We start from the raw sequence: 15834 nt of genomic DNA on the forward strand, positions 1-15834 counted from the left end.
ACCCTTAAATTTACTCGTGGTGCATTTTTTTTAATTATATTAAACTTCAATTTGACGAAATAATAGTCAAGCAAATTTTTTTGCCCCATAGATGGTATTAGTAGTAGTTTTTTACTAAATGTGAGAATAATGTCACATAAATTCGAGTCACTGAAAATAACTAGTCCATAATTATAATTGATGGATTTAATAACTCATAAAACTAGACATGTAACATGTTATAACATGTCCCGAAGGGACGGCCTAGTGGGTTTGGAGGGAGTTTTCCACACGGGAGACGCGGGTACGATCCCCCCTCAATGCCTTCTGGGTCTGAGCCTGTCGCACGGGGCTTGCCTAGTGCGGTTTACATCCCCGTGTGGTTTGCAGGCTATTACACAGTGGGGGGTTTACCCAGTGCGCACAGAGTGCTCACCATAGAGTGCTCACCCGAAGGGCAGAGGCTGTAGCGGCTGCGGGTTTTCCTGGGGTTCCAAAAAAAAAAAAAAAACATGTTATAACATGTAGTTTAATTGATATTTTGTAATATTTTGTGATTCATAAATAATCTAACATAAATTTATGAAATTATTTTTAGGTTAGTGTTTAAAAATTACAACTCAATTTTAAAAGACAAATTAGCCACTTCTAAAATAATAGTCGATATAATATATATTTTACATATATATGTTATATATCTAAAAATATATTTGGCCGGCGAATGTAATTAGTTTCAATGGACCATTTATGCATTTTGCCTATTTTAAAATCCCTCATTTTTTTTCATAATTTGTGTCCTAATTGGTTTAGGAAAAAAGGCTATAGATATAGATGGAAAACAAACAAATAACCAGCACACACTCTCTCTCTCTCTCTCTCTCTCTCTAGATCGATCTCCCGCCTCACTCTTCCCCTGAACTGTGAAACCATCCGAGCTAGGGCTTCAATTTCATTCCTCCATAGAAATCCATCACTTAAGCTCAAACTCTTTTGCTTTTCGGTCTCACCAATTCAATCGATAGGGTATGTGCAACTTGCTATTTTGATAGATAATGCTGAATTATTAATATGAGTTATTTATATTCTTATTTTTATGTTGTATATTACTGATCAATACCTCGATTACCAACTAGTTAGGGTTTGTGATATAAATGCTCTATTTATTCTGCTCTATTTGGTTTATTTGTTGATGATATAAGTTTTATTTTTGGGGGGGCTTGAAACTTTTTATGTTTGTTAGCTAACTTGTAAGCTAAATTTTTTGTGGACTTACCTACTGAATGTTAGCAAATATGAAAGGCAAAGACGTCAATTGGCTTCGGTGTGCGTGGAAAGCGTATTGTTTGTAAATATGCATTTCAGTGTTCAAATTCTAAGGAGTGTATCAGTGTTTGGGATTTGCTTTACATGGTATGGTAGCAGTCAGGGGCGAAGCTACAGTGCAGCAAGGGTTCGTCGAAAAATTACACATATTGAACACCCTTGAGTTTACTCATGGTGCATTTTTTTTAATTATATTAAAGGGGGGGGGGGGGGGGGGAAGTGGCTAAATTGAAAAAAAAAAAAACTGAAAAAATGGCCAGCACTGGGCTCGTCTAAATCTGCGTCTAGACGCGAAGGCAGACGCGACCAGGCCAGCCACAAAATAAAAAAAACAGTGAAGCGAGGGCATCGCGCGCCTCACTGGGCTCATCTAAATCCGTTTTTTTTTTGTTTTTTTGTTGTTTTTGTTTCATATAGTTTCGTACCACCCTCCCCCTTGCGTCAGTTATAGTTGTTCTCCTTGTTTGCAATTTCTTGTTATGGGTTACTTTAGGTAGAAGTAATTGAATTGTGAATTTTGGAGCATAATTTTCTCTAGATTTTGTTGGTTGTTATTCATAGTGAGGTGTAAACTACAATTCCCACTACCTCACTCAAATTGGGAGGGCAAAGCACATGTTACTTGCATTGATACATGAGGGTAGAAATTATGCATATAAGATGTTCCACAAATTGCCCGATTGAGAATTTTGTTAGTTTTTGTGAAGTCTGAGTAGCAAAACTCATTGTTTTGGTAATATGAACATCTCTTGGGTGTGGGCTAGCCGTTGGGGGTCTTTGCACTTAAATTGCATTCATTTTAGAACAAATGTCAACCCGCGGCCAACTTCGGCACGACTCGCGCGCGACGTGTGCGTCTGCCTACCCATTTGATTTTCCATGATGAGAAGTAACCTTAAATCACTGTCATTAAGCTGTAGTAGGCATTTGTACCCTGGTTGCACACTTACGCTTTCGGGCTAAGTGTGGTGTTGCTTGCAAAATTGCATTGTTGTAGCACTCGGTGTCTGAAATTTCCTGCTTCTCCATGTCTTATATATTACTTGGGTGAGACAAGATATCGTGTCTGGGAGTTGCTTTTCAATTGAATGTTCACTGCATGTAGCAAACTATTGAAGCAGAAGGTAAGTTTTGACCGAAACCGTACCGAACCAAAATAATAAATACCGAACCGTACCGAAATACTTTGGTACGGTATTTGGTATACACAATTGATAAACCGAATACCGAACCGAAATTCTTAAATACCGAACCGAAATACTGAATGCCCACCCCTACAAGGGTGTGATAAAATATGAAATTGGGGCAGGTCGGGTCCTTTTAAGAATGGGGAGCATTTTAGTCTTTTAAGTCTCTAAATAGGACTCTGAAGTGTCCCTTTCTCCTTAATTAATTTAATTAACCCCCCTAATCTCCTTAAAGAAAAGAAATCCCATTACAAGACCTAAGCGGTTCATTCTTCTAAAAAAGGGGCCTCTAATTCCTCTGTCGATTCAATTATCTTCCTCTCTAATTCCTCTGTCGATTCACTCCAGGGTTTTTAGAGATGCATCTGAGATCAGGTACTACGACGGGTGACGTCGTCGCCGACGTCGAGAAAGTGCGTCGTCCGAGAGGCCAAACGAGGGTGGGTCATCTTTTTCTCTTTTTCATATCAGAAATCAATCAGTTGTATTATAGTAGGGACATGATTAGTTGTTTGGTTGTATAGTTAAGCTTTCCACATTTGCTTGCTGGTCTTTTCTCAAAAAGAAGCAACGCCATCAGACAATTCCAAGAATTGCTCCTTATTGGTACGTATATCTATGACTAATAACTCTCAGCTCCAGTTTCCATGGTATAATCATCACTTTTTTGTATTCACAGAATGGGGTCCTGTAGAATCTGGAATATCTTCTGATCTTCCTAATGTTTCTGCCTTAATAAAGAAGGCGCGACTCCAGAAACAGGTAGAGTGTTGTTATGTGTGATTACTTTTTTCTGCCTTTTTACCATCCTTATTATGGTTTGCGTTCATAGTCTGAAGCTGCTCGTCTTCTCAACCAAATTGTTCCTTATTCGCTTTCGCTTTCGTTCACCCGGAGGAGGGATACTAATGATTTGGTGGTGATTGACCATGAGCTCTGCCAACAATTTGAAGACCTATGTTGTCCTAATGACGATGTGTGTGTTTTTAAATTGCTAGACTGATGATTCTATTTCCTTTCCAAACTATATATAGTTCGGATGTGGTTTTGAGTTGACTGTTGGTTTACAGTTTACTAGTCTCGGATTAGTGCTCGCTGGTATTTGGTCAGATCAAACAGACTTGCAGGTGTTAGCTACCAAGAAATTTCAGAAAATGCTCTTTGACTGTATGACAAAAGCCTGTTCCAGCTTCTTTGCTGTTGATTTTGTTCACTCTGCTTATTACTTACCTGCAAATTTCTATTCACAGTTGACTCTCCTCTTCGTGCACCATTTATTTTAGAATATGGTGTTATTCCTCGATTTGATGAGTTTCTAGAGCGGAAAGATTCTCCCAATCTCCAGGTAGGCATTGATGTGTTGATTACTTTTTTAAGCGTGTCTCATGGTTGTAGATTCACTCTTTGTGGTTTCTGTTCACAGACTGAAGCTGCTTTGGCCCTCTTAGGCATTACTTCTATTGCCTTGGTGCTTACCGATTTATTGATTGAACATGGGCTGGTGGAAATTCTTTTGAAGCTTCTGGATTCTCCAAGTTGTGATGTTCGTAAGGAGGTGCGTTTTATGATTGGGAGACCCCTGTGTTGTATATCTATGTTAATTAGCATGCTGATTGTATTTCGTTCCAACTATAGGCTGTGAAACAACTAGGACAAGTTGCTAAGAACACTAAAGGTCGTGATCTTGTTCATCGGCATGAGGCAGTGCGTCCTTTACTGGATAAGGTGTTGCGTCCTTTGCTGAAGGAGTTGGACGAGAATGCCAAGCTGGATAAGTTGAACGAGAATGACAAGCTTCTTCCAATTCTGAGGAATGCCACATATGCTTTATTAAGGTTTTGTAAAGGTGAAGAAAGACCTTATCGGTTTGAGCGGAAGGTTGGTTAATGAGTGTTGAAATGGTTACGCCGGCATATAGTACAAAACATTGCTTTCTTATGCATTCAAAAATTGTCACTGTGGGGGCCATTTAATCTATCTTCTATCTTCTACCTTCTATTACTAGAAAAGTGGGAACATCTAAAGTGAAAATTTGAAAGACCAAAATACCCATATTTGGTAGATTGATGTCTTTTCCCTTAGTCAAAGACTAATCCAATAACAATTTTATATAAAGATGTAAAGTGCACACTCTATTGATAACAAGTTGAATTCATTTCGATATAAATATGCATCTAATGTAAATATACGTTTTGAAGAGAGAAGTAAGCGAGAACTCGAAATTCCTCACTTAAGTAGAGATGAAGACGTGGATGTGTTATTACATTTCAAGACATGTCTTTTGTGTAATACTAGATTACATTGTTCTTTTTTATTTTTTTACTAAATTTGCTGTATTTCATTCATATTTTTGTCGGTATTTCTTATGGACTGTTTTGTTTGAGTCTAAACTTTTTGAACTATGTGCTTTTAACTTTAAGGTAACAGAGAATAAATATGGCACACATATTGTCACTACACCAGCTGGGTGGTGGACGATCAAAGGCCCTCACCTCGATAAGGTAAGAACATATTAAGCTTTTGTTTTATGTTTTTTTCCTCATTCTGTCTAGAGAGTGGTTTTGGCCTGGTTTAGTTATCATTTTTTATTTTTCGTTTTTGTCCTTTTTTCAGGTTTCCTTCTAGAGAATGCGCATCCTTTGATTAGAAAAATAGGAAATTATTGATTCATTTCTCTCTTGTTTGGAGTTTATAAATTAACGGGATAATTATATGAAATAGTTAGGTAAATTTTAAAAAGGAATGCGTTGCTGTAAAAAAATGCCATATTTTGTCTCCCCTCCCCGCAGGAACCCCTCCGATGGTCTTCTTCCTTAGACTACCCTCCCCCTCATCTTCTTTCCCATGTAGATTTTTTGAAAGAATATAAAATTTTCAGATCGAAAAATTGAGTGTTTTTTGTTAGTTTATCCAAATATTGTGAAAATTATTTCTTTGTGATAGATTTAAAAGCTTTAACAGTAGTTCAAGGTTTGGTGAAAAAATCTAGAATTCACCATTGTTGGGGTATTGAAAAAGCTTGAAAAGTTAATTAGGTCTTGTTGATTATTTGGGGGTTGAACTTAATTTGTTGCTAGAATTTTTTTCAACTAGTTGTTTAGATAGTGTGGTTGAATTTTGGTGTTTTCTCACTAACAACCATGGTGGCGGCAACAACGGTGCTTAAGATAGATAATGGGAAGATAAAGATGGGGTTTAATTGTAATTTCTAATGTTTCTTTTTCCTTTTAAAAGTCAATGATACGTGTCGCGATCCTATTAGAGCGTGGCTTTCACGTTATCTGAAAAATTGGTCAAACACAAAAGTGGTATGTCTGAGACACACTTTTGAAAGGTTGAGTGTGTAAAAGGTTTTCCCTGAACGAGAAATGTGTAATAGGGATTTCATTGCAAGATCGATGGGTAAACTATGTATTTTGCCATTAATTTAGTCAAAATATTATTTGTTTGAGTGAAAATCAGTTACGATATTAACTTTCATCTTATACGTATTTAATACTCCCTTTGTCCCAACTAATGCGACACTTCTCGCTTATCATGATCCAAAATTTTCAATTTTGACCACGAATTTGAACATATAATCTTTAATTTTTTGAAATAAAATTTACTTTTTTGGAAACTACGTAAAAGTACTATAAGTTGCAATAATTAATACAAACAACATACACAAGTGGAGTTTGGGGAGGGTAGTGTCCACGCAACCTTACCCCTAACCTGGAGCAGGTAGAGAGACTGTTTTGGGTCAACCCTACACTCAAGGCACGCATAATCACAACAGTCAGTTAAAGAAATATAGTAGTAAAAGCGTCATGAAAAGAAGCACTAACACCTCTAAGATAGCAACAAAACCAATGCAGAAGCAACATCGGGTAGTAATCGAAATCTAAGAATAAGTCACAATAATTAATAGTCTAAATTATTTAAAAGGCATATGAAAAAATCACAGTCAAAGAAGGATTCATTTGACTCTCAAAATCCGAATACCTTCATATAAATTGGGACTGGGGGAGTATATTTTTACACAAGAATCTGTATTTTAAATACTTAATAATAAATATTATTTAATACTTGTTATGTACACATATAATTGGCACACGTTAGAACTTTTACATGTTCTTTTGAAAGTAGTTTATTTAAAAATTAACTTTAAACAATATCTAGCTATGCAACTACGCTTGTGCAACCATCCATGACACTAGATATTATAGTTTAATTGCATTCTGGGAAACAAACAACTCTTCGTAATTACTATACTATGTAATTAATAGGCTGTGTAATTACTAATTGTAATTACACATTGGTTTTTAAACAGGCCCTAATTTTATTTTTATAACCTGCATTTATTGAATAGTATTTATTTAGTTTTCTTAAAGTTATCATTGATACGCATCCACGTGCAACACGTGTGCCAAGAGACTAGTTTGGTAAAATGAAAAGTAAAAGTTATTGGATGCTTCAAATTACTAATTACACTTCATTTGTCAGGTGAGAGCAGCACTCCCAGAACTTTTTCGCCTTGTTAGTTTAACCGATGAAGAGGTACTATCAAATGCATGCTGGGTACTTGCTTGTCTTACTCATAGCACACACTGCAAAACTCAAGTCATCATTAGCGATGGTGTTTGTCAACGGCTAGTTGGACTCCTCGAGTGAGTGTAATGTTACAGTTTCCTCATTTAAGGAACTTTTCCATATCTAACTTATGATTTTTCCTGATATATATGTCAATTGATGTTTCAGGCATCAGTCCCCTTCAGTAGTCATGCCTGCCCTCCGTACGCTTGGAAATATTGTTTTCAGAGACGGCATCCAGTCTCAGGTATTTGGGTCTCAAGTAGCTTTTAGAGGCTTTCATGGTTCGATCCAAACTGTTCGATGGATGGACCAATGAAGAAAGGAATGAGATGAGATAAAATAAAATGATTGAAAGGTGAAAACATCTTAAACAATATGTATTGAGAAGATAATTCGGCATGTTCATGAATCAACTTCAAAACAATATTTCCAAGCGTAGGTAGCTTCTAGAAGGGGGTTTCAATTGAGTCATCTTCACTGAAAAATTACACGGTAATAGGGTAAAAACTAGTAATTTTGGTTTTATAAGCTGGTGAATCCCCTTAGAATGAGTACTATTCTGGAAAAGTGGCAAAGGGGGTTACTTACTTTAAGTCACAGGTTCAAATCCCATAATATGTGACATTTTTGAATTTCCTTATATAAAATCATGTCTCTGCCACTGCATTGTGCTTCATTCACTATTGGATTTGGTCGGTTCCTCTATACAGCTGCGCCACCTTAGCATGTTACATTTGGTATGTAGTTTTTGTTATTTCCTACGGAGCTACTCTTTAGTTTAGAGATTTGTGGATAAGATTAATTTACTTTTATTTTGTATTGTAATAGTAGTCAATAGCATAATTAAATGTACATCTATTTAAAGCGGTTGTCTTAATGCTTGGCTTTTTTATGCAGTAAACATATGGACCAGTATTATTTTATTTTTGCATCTTAAATCAAAATGGTTATCCAATCCTGTGCTTAGAATCGACACACCCCGACTGCTCCTCCCACCTTTCCAGCTTCATGGAACTTCTCCCATCCACTTGTGCCTTTCATATGAAACTCTAGTTGCCTGGTCTTTAACTCTTTATCGGAAAATCAGAGAAGAAATCTTGTATCGCTTCAATTGCATCTACCACCGTAGCTTCCGCCGCCTTTCTAATGGCCACCCTAGCTTCCACTGCGTTTTCTAATGGCCTGCGAAGAACCAACCCATTTTGGTAAAGCTTCCCACCAAACGAGTTTTTAAATGTTCTTCATCTGTAAGTGTGTTCGTCTGAAGGTGTGAAAGCAGGTTCTTTGCCATCTGGACCGCGAGTTTTTGGGTCATCAATTCTTAGTGTCTCTAACTTAGCCTATTTAGATATTGATACGACCACGGGACAAAATATCTGTGTATGCAAGTTGGTAATGAGAAACTTGGAGTTGTCCTTGAGTTTTAAAAAAAAGAATGAGAAAAGAAAAGTACTTGGAGTTGTATAGATTTAGTCAAGAAAACATCTTCACATGCTTAAAGATTGTGCTTTTACACTCCCAAATGGGGCCTTTACTTTCATAATTCTCTTAAGATGCTATGGAGAGGTCTGTATCACAAGCTATTTTCTTTTCTATAGGTGCTTTTTGCTGAGTTTATTTTGCAAAATATGAGCTTGAAGTTATGTGATATTGATTGAAATGAGAATACAGTTGGTACTTGCCTTTTCTTGGAAAAATAAAATAAAAAGAGAATTCAATTGATACTTGAAGAGTTTTCTTTCAAGCAGCTTTCTTGTTGATGGATTGTGCCCCTTGTACACATCTTGCATATCTCAAGTGTGAAAAGGGAAAGAGAGTTTGACTCACCCTTGTAAATTTACCAGTGTCTTAGGACTAATTGTCTCCTATGCTGTTCTGTTAAGCTACTATAACATCATCCTTCCTTCAATGTGCTAAATTGTTGAGAATGAGCACACTGTGCAAAGACTACACCAGATTTTTTATTTTTGTGTTTTCTTTCGATCTTCTTCTAATACGTAACTGCGTCAGACATGAATATTGCCTTATTTTTTACTAATGTCAACCATCTTCATAACTCAGCGCCTTGCTGACTTTGGCGCGCTTCCTTGCCTGTGGAAGTTGCTAAGCAAGAAGGTCGAGGAAATGGAGGTCTGGAGGACTATAGCAAGTATTACTAAGTGGAACAATAGGCGGATAAAGGTATGTCTTCAAGATTTAAAAGGACAGCTTAATATAATACGCTCTTGCATCCATTGTTTGCATGTGTTAACAGATTTTGTAAATGTTGGGGTGGTTAAATCGATAAATATGAGAGTAAAATAGATGGGGTAGTAGTTGAAAGTAGGAATTTATTCCTTTTTTTTTTTGGGTCACAAGTTTCTAAAGAGGCATATTTTCCACACGAGTGCCATATCATTCTTCCTTTGAGATAGCAATATATGGTACTTTTCTTCTTTGCCAGCAAGCAGTTAAAGTTTTATTGTCTGTGAGAAATATTTACCAGATAGTATGCATTGGATTCAAAGCATTGGTGATTTCTCTACCATTTTGTTATACTCGGGATTTCTCAGGATTTTCCTTCTTTCTTCTGGCAATGATGATGATTCAAAGCATTTCGCACGATCCTTCTACCGACAATTGATTAGGACTATTCCTTATGATACTTGATCTCCGCTTGTGGAACTAGTCAGCGGCTTATACCCGATAGAATGATATTCACTTCTCATCTCGTCTTGCTTGTTCAACATTTTATTCTTTTCGCTTATAGTTCTTGTCCTTTGCAGGCTCCGATCGAGAACACCAATTCACAGAGTGAAATGGAGATAATGGAGGTTTGGGAAACTTTGAACATTAACCTTCTCTTTGCTTGCTTGGTCGTACTGGTTGTAAATGTATCTCATTGATTATCTTATGATTGAGCTTTTAGAATGCTTGATGTTATATCATCGTAAGTTGCAGGATAAAAAGATGGAAGTAAAAGAAAAGCTTGACAAGTATTCCGAACAGAAGTTGTTGACATTCTGCATTGAACTAAATATACCTGTTCACCACTATACAGCAAGGAAGGCGAGTTCATATCTTTTGCTGCATGTTAGGCCTTTTTTATTTGACTCAAGTAGTTCTTTCTTAAATCAGTCAGCAGTAGTTTATCTTATGAGTGAATTACATATCAAAAAGAGAAATGGTCTTAAGAGTGAAGGCATTGTTTTAATCCTCAACTTGGCACTTCATACTACGTGGAGATTTGGCATTTGTATATAATCTTCCTTCCAAGTATCTTAACTAATTAAGAGTTCATATGCATCAGGAGGACATAGTGCCAAAGTTGATGGACTTTTTGGAAGCTCGTCATGATACGACTGTTGAGTTGCTTGCTGAGAAGGAACAGGTTGACCTCTGAATGTGATAAAAGCATCTGTGATTGTTCTGTTTATTTATACTGTACTGATGCATCTGTGGTCAAATGATTAGTCAAGTAAAGGAAAGAAGCGTAGAAGAGAGAGCACAAAAAATCCCTCATCAGCATCTGTTAGTTCGAAAGGTTCAGCCAAGGTATGTTTCTTTCTTATCAACGTTTAACTATGTTTTAGTACTGAAATACAAACTAAGAGATGATTTTGGCTTGCAACTGCTAACTTGTATTCTCTGTGGCCTATATGAAATTTCATGGAGAAATTTGATTAACAATAAATTTATTAAATTTCATTTCAAAGCTCCTTGGTTGTACGTTTACCTGTTCTCAACTTGAATTTCCACATCCACATCCTAAGGTCTCAGAGGGTTAATAAAAGATCACCATATGAGTTAACAGCATAGAAGCTGACAAAATTGTTCGGAAAGTTTCTCTGCTGTTTGAGTTGGCTTTGTCTGGGAAGATATCGTGTTCTAATCCTGATTTTGGAGAGAGTGAGGAACTTTTATCTTTGTGTGTAAAAGAAGTGGAGTACTCAATGAGCTAAATGATGCTGTCTGGATTGCTGCTAATGCTTTAACATTTGTTATGTTTATTACCGTAGGGCTTTTTAATTTGAGCTGTTTCTTGTTACATCCTTCCAAATGGAAAAAGAAATAGATGGAAATCGAGAGAAAGGAAAAGGGAGAGTTTTGTGCATGCACGCCAGTATTTTCTTTGTGTTCTGTGACCTTTTCACAACATGTCTCTGGTTTATTTACAGAGCCAAAAGAAGACCGAAACGGCATCAGAAAAGGCTGAGAAGAATAATGTAAATGAGTCAGAAGATGAATCTGAGCAGGAAAAAGATGCCGATGAGGAGGAACCTGATGTTTCTGATAAATTGAGTCCAAGTGACGACGAACTATGTGCTGCAATTGGTGAAATTCTAAGAGAAGAGGACATCCCCACAGTGAGCATTGAACTCTAATTAGGTTGCTTGTTCCCATTTGTGACTCTGAATGTTGTAGTGCTTTCTCTGTTTCTTTTTATCTTCTGGGGATCTCATCATGCGATGTGTTCTTCTCTATAATCCTTTTTGCTACACTATTACGCCATTGCATATTCGAGTTTTCATATATCCAGAGTGGTAATTTACATTCCAAATTTTGCATTCCTGAATTTCTAACATGGTGTCTGTTTGTGTGCTTGCAGACCAACTTAACTGCCATTCTGGAGCGACTTTGTAAGTGTCCTGTATTTCTTCTATTCTCTTGGCTAATGTTTTGGCGGGTACAAAGAGAAAAAAGATGCTAGGTCTCATTGATTATCTTCTGGTAGTCAAGTTATAGATAAAAAAACTTGATCTACATTCTCCACAAGGTTGTAGTAGCAAGATATTTTATATTCCAAAGGAGCACTCACCTTGTTTCTAACCAGTGCAAGATGATTTTTTTCTTCTGCAGGCAAGCGGTTTGGAACAGATCTCACTCCCAGAAAATCGCATATACACATTATGATCGGGTATCAGCTTATTCAGGTAGGTGCTGAGGATGATGATAATGAAGACTAAATAAGACTTTAGCCTCAGAAGGGGACTGTCATGTTCAGTGGGTAACTAGCAATCAAAATGATGAAATCAGCCTCATGACATTGTAGACGCTCGTGATACGATTGTTTGATAATATCATTGTGATTTGCGAGTTTTTAACAGGTGTTGGTTGCTTTATATGTTCCCACTTTGCTTTTGCTCTGTTTTGCTCTTCCATTTGTAAATAGTGGATCTCTTCTTGTAACTTGCATGTGCTGTTGCTAAATGGCGGTGCCCAAAATTAGCATGCACACGCCATTGTAATAGATGGTACATCTTTAAACATTTGATGTAGGGGTTACACTTTTATTCACTGTGGATCTTTGTTTGCAAGAAATCACGAAGAAGTACCCACTAGCTAGGGATAAGGGCTCCTACACACTACCCTCTTCAGATCCCACTCTGTGGGTTTGGGGAGGGTAGTATTTACGCCGTCCTTACCCCTACCTTGTGAAGGTAGAGAGAGATTGTTTCCGAAACACTCTCGGCTTGATACATGATTTCAATGTACATAATATATATATATATATATATATATATATATATATATATAACGCATTAAATCACCATGTTATACACAAAATCACTGGGTGGCCCAATGGTTGAAGGGTAGCTATAAATATGGTTTTGTCCTTAAGGTACAAGGTTCGAATCCCGTTCGAATCCCTACACCAATATTCTTGTATTTTCCTATTTCTTTTTTTTTTTATTTTTTGTTTCTTTTCATTATTTGTTCAAGTTTTTAGATATAAATAGTTTAATAGAGAAGACTTTTATTATTTCTTTCAAAAATCAACCAATACTTTTAATATTTGTTATTTTCTGTTATACTTAAAACAAAATTTTTTTTTTTCTTTTATTTTCAAATTAGAACTATAAGTTTTATTTTATACACACACACACACACACATATATATATATATATATATATATATATATATGTGTGTGTGTGTGTGTGTGTGAAATAAAACNGAATTAGGAAGAGAACACATACATGAAAGTTCTGGCTGGAAATTTAGGAATAAGTCCAGTCAGATTATTGATCCAAGATAGAAAGCTGAGGCTGTTACATAAACTACTTTTAACCTTTGTATAAGCTAAATTGCGAAATATATATATATATATATATATATATTCATGTTTAATGTAACATAGTAAGAATTAGGAAGAGTACACATACATGAAAGTTCTGGCTGGAAATTTAGGAATAAGTCCAGTCAGATTATTGATCCAAGATAGAAAGCTGAGGCTGTTACATAAACTACTTTTAACCTTTGTATAAGCTAAATTGCGAAGGTTGTTTTGGAACTTTGTGAATGATCCCCGAAGGATTTGTTTTACTGACCTATGAATTGGAGATTTTTTAATTCTTTAAACAAATTAAAATGCCCTTTGTTATGTTATTGTTATTTGATGCTCCTACTTGCACACATTTGAACAATCTACTTAAATTTTCCCTATTTAGTACATCTGTTTGGTAAATACAAACATTATATTCCCTCTGTCTCATATTATTAATCGTGATTATTAAAAATAGTTGTCTCAAATTATTTCACTTTAGAAGTTCTAGATAAAATTGAAAATCTTTTTCCTTTTTTCCCTTAGTAATAATTATCCTTGAAGACTACAAATACCTCAATTATGGATAACTTTGTCCAAATAACAATGAAGAAAGATTAAATATTAAAACATGAATAAAGGTAAAGTAGTCAAAATTCCACCTTAATTAATTATATTTTGATGGGCGTGTACAAGAGAATCATAACAGATAATATGAGACGGAGGGAGTATCTCTTAATAGTGTAAATACTAAACATTTACTAAAAGCAAGGGTATCAATGAATTTAAAGTTCAATAAATGGCAAATTTGAGCAATTTCGAATAATATAAGGACAAATTTGAATGCTTTTCCAAAAATTTTAAAGCAAAATATGCATAGAGCTGTCAATGATTCGACAAATAAAAAGAACTAGACTCCAATAATATTATGTCAAAGTGAATCATCTTCTTTAGCAATGGTCACTTGCTCTCTATTTATGATTTCCAATCCCAATCTTAAGTGATCAATAGAAAAAATGATTGTCAAATTTGTTTGTATGTAAATGAATAAATAGAAAACTTTGAGTTTAAGGAAAACTTTAAGAACGTAAGATGATTTTTGGTAAGTTTGCTTCTTTTCTATAACTAATTTTGAATCTTGTTCTTCCTTTGCATTTCTTTTTTTGTTGATGATACAAAAAGTTACATTAGGATAGGGACGACATGCTTTTTGCAAGATATGTGGAGAAAGAAAAAAGAAAAAAGAATGGAACAATTCAAGATTTCCCATGATAAATTAGAAGGAAAAGAAAGAACGAAAAAAAAAACTATTACTATACACACTAGCTAAGGCTGGAGATGTGGCATATTCTTCATTTGACGAGGAAGGGTTGGTTAGAATTGCATTTGAGAAGCATTTGGTAAAAGGTACTCCCTCCGTTCCAATTTATGTGAACCTGTTTGACTGGGCACGGAGTTTAAGAAAAAATGAAATTTTTTGGAATATGTGGTCCTAAACAAGTTTAAAAGGGGCCCAGGGAATTTGTGTGGTTATAAAAGCTTCTCATTAAGGGTAGAATTGTAAGTTTAAGCTAAATTGTTTCCAAATTTAGAAAGGGTTCATTCTTTTTGGAACGGACCAAAAAGGAAATAGGTTCACATAAACTGGAACGGAGGGAGTATCTAATTCCCAAGTATCAGCTGCTCATCACTTCTCCAAGCTTGTTTCAATTGTATAAGATGAGACCTAATGCTATATTCTTCTACCAGCATTATTGTCAAGTAATCGCATTAGATAATCAAGTTCATCGGACATGGAACATCAAAATGTACACGCTATTCCGTCCATCGTGTAATGTATTTGGAACAGAGATGGAAAATGAATTAGCGCAGGCTTAGAATGAAGATGACAAACACTCCTTACATGAACTATATGTACTATCAAATACTTAGATAACCTTGGCGTAACCGGTAAAGTTGTTGTCATGTGACCAGGAGGTCATGGTTTCAAATCGTGGAAACAACCTCTTGTAGAAATTTAGGATAAGGCTGCGTACAATAGACCCTTGTGGTCCGGCCCTTCCCGGACCCTGCGCATAGCGGGAGCTTAGTGCACGTGGCTGCCCTAAACACTGAGCTAACCTCCTAAGATGTTTAAGCTAGACATGGTGGGACTTTACTTTTTGAGTTTCTATAATAGATATTGCACATTTTGTTGGTTACTAGAACCATGAATTTTCATTGTTGGGTAAAAACTAATGCTGATCAATGCAGATCCATAATGACCATAAGTTGTCATCTTAACATGCAAGGAATGAAGAATGAATCTGAACTAAAGTAAAAAGCAATCTCAGTCCAAATGACAGAAGAAGAAGAAGAAGAAGAAGATCACTATATGGATATGGGAGATGATAAAAGTGATACATCAACTGAGTTGAACTATGATAAAGGCATTAAATGGAGAAGGGAATAGGACAGGGAGAAGAGTACTAAGGAGTAGTTGAGGAGATTCTGTAATAAAGGCAATAACTTTATGGGGCCACAAATTTTCAGCCTCACTTGCATAGCTGTTGTTGAGGCCAACAAGGCTTCACATTCGTCCAGCATGGCTCGCTCTTGAGCTGCCACATCAGCAAGTTCAGAAACCAGGCAGTTCATCCCTTCCACCTGCAGAGTGCAAAAATTAGGAAAATTGTCTGAAACAATTTTACCACAAAAGGAAAAAAAAAGTACAGTGCAGACATAATTATGAAGTTCTAAGCAATCAA

The 15834-nt window shown here is 36.0% G+C and overlaps 1 protein-coding gene across 3 annotated transcripts; it reads left to right on the forward strand.

Moving 5' to 3' along the window:
• Positions 1-818: 818 nt before the first annotated feature.
• Positions 819-12341, forward strand: LOC109210702 (importin subunit alpha-like). Of its 3 annotated transcripts, none has more exons than XM_019374152.1 (20): positions 819-1002; positions 2838-2929; positions 3014-3095; positions 3169-3251; positions 3322-3465; positions 3560-3656; positions 3740-3834; positions 3913-4044; positions 4125-4367; positions 4910-4990; positions 6975-7138; positions 7230-7308; positions 9126-9245; positions 9830-9877; positions 10005-10112; positions 10354-10434; positions 10518-10598; positions 11222-11410; positions 11653-11683; positions 11904-12341. In XM_019374152.1, the coding sequence occupies exons 2-20, from the start codon at positions 2849-2851 to the stop codon at positions 12008-12010; spliced, it is 2046 nt and encodes a 681-aa protein (XP_019229697.1). In that variant the 5' UTR covers positions 819-1002; positions 2838-2848; the 3' UTR covers positions 12011-12341. The 3 variants fall into 3 exon arrangements, with proteins under 3 accessions (XP_019229697.1, XP_019229698.1, XP_019229699.1); XM_019374153.1 differs by having other exon boundaries at positions 11222-11432; positions 11904-11962; XM_019374154.1 differs by lacking the exon at positions 3322-3465 and having other exon boundaries at positions 820-1002.
• Positions 12342-15834: the final 3493 nt, after the last annotated feature.

Source organism: Nicotiana attenuata, unplaced genomic scaffold (genome assembly GCF_001879085.1).
Source record: "Nicotiana attenuata strain UT unplaced genomic scaffold, NIATTr2, whole genome shotgun sequence".
Classification (NCBI taxonomy): Eukaryota; Viridiplantae; Streptophyta; class Magnoliopsida; order Solanales; family Solanaceae; genus Nicotiana; species Nicotiana attenuata.